Source organism: Melitaea cinxia, chromosome 4, assembly GCF_905220565.1.
Source record: "Melitaea cinxia chromosome 4, ilMelCinx1.1, whole genome shotgun sequence".
In the NCBI taxonomy this organism is placed as follows: domain Eukaryota; kingdom Metazoa; phylum Arthropoda; class Insecta; order Lepidoptera; family Nymphalidae; genus Melitaea; species Melitaea cinxia.
The window spans coordinates 11,565,369-11,569,767 of record NC_059397.1 but is presented as its reverse complement, the minus strand read 5'-3'; the positions used below and the strand labels follow the sequence as shown (position 1 = coordinate 11,569,767).

The window sequence follows — 4,399 nt, the reverse complement described above, 5'->3', positions numbered from 1 at the left end:
TTATGTGATTTATATATAGTTATAGAATGAATTTCAAATAAAAACAATAGTAAATCAATATTTTTTACAGTCAATTCAAACTTCATAAAAGGAAGCTTTTTTACACTTTTAATTTACCGAAACTCTACCAGTTTTAATCAAGATAAATGAAAAATAGATTCTTATTTTTAAAAAAATAAATTAATTATCATATTTTTCAAAAATCACATGTGGTACGTCACATAATATGAAATTGGCGTTTTGTATGGTCGGAACATAAAGTCGATTTTTTTATCTATACAAATAAATAAAATTGGAGTGTCTGTTTCTAATATAAAAATAACCTTTAACTATATTCATATGTATGTATACACGGTACATATACCAAAATAACATTTTTTTAAATTTTTGTCTGTCTGTCTGTATAAATTTGAATTCGGAATTCTTAACCAAAGAGGAAATATTTGAGATCAAAGTGGCCAGTAGGTACGACAAAACGCCAATTTCATATGTAAGGACCTAATATACGAGTATGCCTTTTATGTTAAGGTTAATGTCAAGTGTCATTCTAATACACTTGAACCCCCATTTCCACTGAAACCCTACAGCAGGCCTACCATCACGTCTTAAAGCAGTATTATTTTAATGTTACTTCGAAATTTTCGATCTTCTTTTCTAAATCGATACACTTTATTGACTCAACCGCCAAGCCGAAGCAAAAAAGCCGAGAACAAACTTTATTAGCTCAAGGACGAACGCTCTACAGTCTTACATTCAAGATCACTGAATCATTATTATTACAGCCTATACAGTCCACTGCTGGACATAGGCCTCCACAAGTTTACGCTAAAAATAACGTGAACTCATGTGTTTTGCCCATAGTCACCACGCTGGGCAGGCGGGTTGGTGACCGCAGTACTGGCTTTGTCGCACCAAAAACGCTGCTGCCCGTCTTCGGTCTGTGTATTTCAAAGCCAGCAGTTGGATGGTTATCCCGCCACCGGTCGGCTTTTTTAGTTCCAAGGTGGTAGCGGAACTGGGTTATCCCTTAGTCGCCTCTTACGACACCCACGAGAACAGAGGGGGTGACTAAATTCTTTAGTGCTGTAGCCACACAGCACAGATCACTGAATCGTGTTGAGTAAATTGTGTTTTTTTTTTAATTTATTAAAGAATAACGTAAGTATTTATGTTAAGCACTTTCTAGTAGGTACACATAGAGAGAAACAGCATTCGTTCATAAATGATTTTTATATTTTTGCTATGAAACGACTTTTCTGGTTCAAAACAATCTCATTGAGCAACAAATATTTAATATAGGTAAGGATACCGAATTTGACACACCATTTTCATTTTGGTTTGGAGGATAAAGGTAGAATTTGATTGGTTATAGATGCTAATCTCAAGAAGTACCTACTGGTTCGATTTTAAAAATTATTGCAGTATTTAAATAGCCCATATAGCAAGGAAGGCTATGGACACATTATATAACGACTAATTGTAGCGGAGCATAAATGAATAATGTCGCAAAGGCGAGATCAGCTGGCAGCATTACGGATATACAAAAAATGTTTCTCCTTGTTACACTAGGAAACATTCTTTACCCTTGTTTCGTGCGGGTGAAGCCGCGGTCGGGTGACAATTTAATAGTACAGGCAACAACAAGATTATTTTATTCTCTCTTTGTTTGATAAAATTATAGACTTAGATCTGTGGTGGTGTGAAGAACAACGTGTTGAGTTCCTCGTCCGCCATCGAAAAGGGAGGATCATCCGACCAGACGAGTGTAGTGTTTGGTGGGCTAACGCCTCCAACGGTTGTTGTCGGTTTCTTGTATATATACTCAATCGCTCCGCAAACTTTGGTAGCATACGTCATATATGTCAGTTTGTGGCGTATACGTCAGTTTTCTCTATTTACGTAGTTAGTATGTTGCGCGATAAATGTCGTCACATCACTCCCCTCCAAGATCGGAGGTCCATAGCAGGTTAGGTCGTCCATACATCTTGTGATGCTTGCCGGGTCATTGAAATGTTCCAGTGAGTCGGAACCAGGTGCCGCATAGTTCATGCTGCGTCAGAATTGTCTGCGGTGATGCGTAGTGGCTGAATGCTGCGTTGACAAGTCGGAACTACATGCCGCATAGTTCATGCTGAGTCGGAACTGTCTGCGGTGATGCATAGTGGCTGACTGCCACGTCGACAGAGAGAGAAGTGCGTCTCTGTTTTGTGACCGGCTTAAGTGCAATGTGCTGTGCCAAAGTCGCTGAGAAGACTGTGGGCGATGACCAGGAATGCGCGTCCGCTGCATGCTGATGGTAAGGATACCCGTGGTAGTCATAGATGCTGGCTGGCTGTGCTTGAAGCTTGAGGAAGTGATGATGACGGTCAAGGTTGCGCTGATGTTTATGCTCGGGGTTACCAATTTGTGGTGTGTGAGAAACGGGATGTGAAGTTTCTAATCCACCGTTGAAAAGGAATATATCTATAATATAAAAATGAGTCGCTGAATGTGTTGCTAAGCGCAAAACTCAAGAACGGTTGGACCGATTTCGCTAATTCTTTTTTTAAAATATTCCTTGAAGTACGAGGATGGTTCTTACGGAGAGAAAACTTCTAAAAAAAAAGGTAATAAAATTAAAGAATCGACTGTTAGGCGATACGAAGTTCGTCGGGTCAGCTAGTATATAATAAAACTAGCTGACTCGGCAAACGTTGTTTTGCCGCTAAACGCTATTTAAAAATAGGGGTTGGTGGTAGAAGGGTGAAAATTTAGGGTTGTATGTATTTTTCAACGGCAAATCATAATAAAATAAAAAATAAATAATTTATCTAAAAATCAGAGTGGCTCTTGGCTCGATACGGTACGCACGACTTCTTTGTTTTTACGCCTGTTCTCCGTATTCAGGGCTTGTTAAGCCAGTGGGTCGCACCATAGCTATATTTTATTTTATTTCCTTTCATCATGGATTCTCTTTGCGGTCGTTGCCAAGAATCTGTACATGATGGTGTGATGTGTAATTCATGTGCACAGAGCTTTCATTTTGCTTGTGGCGGGATTACTGAACAAGGATACCGAAAGCTTGGTGATCGTAAATCTCATTGGCGATGTTCCACTTGCAAGTCATCTAATAAAGCAACAGGTAAGACCACTGCTTCACCTGGTTCGCTAACACCTCAACGCTCTCTAACCCTTGAGAACGTCATGCAGGAGTTAGATAAGATCAACCTCAAACTATCACCCCTTCAAAGTTTGTCTGCTGATGTTGATTTAATCAAGAAGGACATCGCACAGTTCAAAGTGGTTGAGGAAAGTCTTACTAATAAAATAAAATTGCTTGAACAGAAGGTGCAGATAGTGGAAAACTTCAAAGATGAGCTAAGTTCGCTTAAGTCACGAGTGGGAGCACTTGAAGAAGACATGCATACTAATGAACAATGGCTTCGAACAAATAATGTCGAAATCAAGGGTGTACCACAAAAGGCGACGGAAAATCTCTTTGACATTGTCGGAAAAATTGGAAACCTAGTAATGTATCCAGTTGCGAGGCAGAATATCAATTTTGTAACTAGGATTCCATCACGAGGCAGAGCATCAAACGCCAAATCTATCTTGGTGTCTTTCATTAATAAGTATAGTAAAGAGGATTTTGTGGCAGCGGCTCGACAAAAATCGTTTACTCCTGCTGATATCGGATTGCAGGGGTCACAGAAAATATATGTCAATGATCATCTGACTACTCGTAATAAGCAATTGCTGACAAAAGCTAAAGCACTCGCAAGAGAAAATAATATACAGTATGTCTGGGTTAAGCATGCTAAAATCTTCACTAGAAAGAACTCCACGTCTCCAGTGGTACCCATCATGAAGGAAAGTGACCTTGAAAAAATCGGTGCTAACCTAAATAATTCAGGATTTGATTTAAACTAGTTCACTTACTACGTATTCGTTCAATTTCTATTTTTGTTAATTTTCTCTTTATATCTTTTAATCTATTTTTTATATTTGCCATAGTGTGCACACGATCCTTAGTAATTATATTTCACTCTTTACTGCTTATTACGTCTGTTTTATATTATAACTCACTATTGGAGTTGTTTGTCATATTGCAAATGACAGCGGCCCACTCTTTGAACTCCCATGGAATCGTTCTTATTATTCAATCGGATGCGTTATATATTGCCGAACAAGTTATTTCGAACTACCCTGCATGAATATATATTATTAAAACTATTTGTGTTATTTTGTGCTTTTGTTATTTTATTATGGTATTGCGGATGGATTTAATTTATTTACTAGTATGTACAATAATAATTTTTCGTGATGGATTAATGATGAATATCTTTATTTGTGTAATAACAACTAGTGTATTTTACTTTTGTAATTTTCTTGAGACATGCAATTTGTTATTTTGTCACTT

At 37.9% G+C, this 4,399-nt stretch overlaps 1 protein-coding gene across 1 annotated transcript; it reads left to right on the top strand.

Moving 5' to 3' along the window:
• Window positions 1-2,943: 2,943 nt before the first annotated feature.
• On the top strand, window positions 2,944-3,909 carry LOC123670387. Its single transcript, XM_045603883.1, has one exon. It carries the CDS (start codon window positions 2,944-2,946, stop codon window positions 3,907-3,909), a length of 966 nt encoding a protein of 321 aa, XP_045459839.1.
• The last annotated feature ends 490 nt before the right edge of the window (window positions 3,910-4,399 follow it).

Bases quoted from the DNA above. Each gene is read 5' to 3' on its own strand.
- LOC123670387 (XM_045603883.1), top strand. From the start codon at position 2,944: ATGGATTCTCTTTGCGGTCGTTGCCAAGAATCTGTACATGATGGTGTG.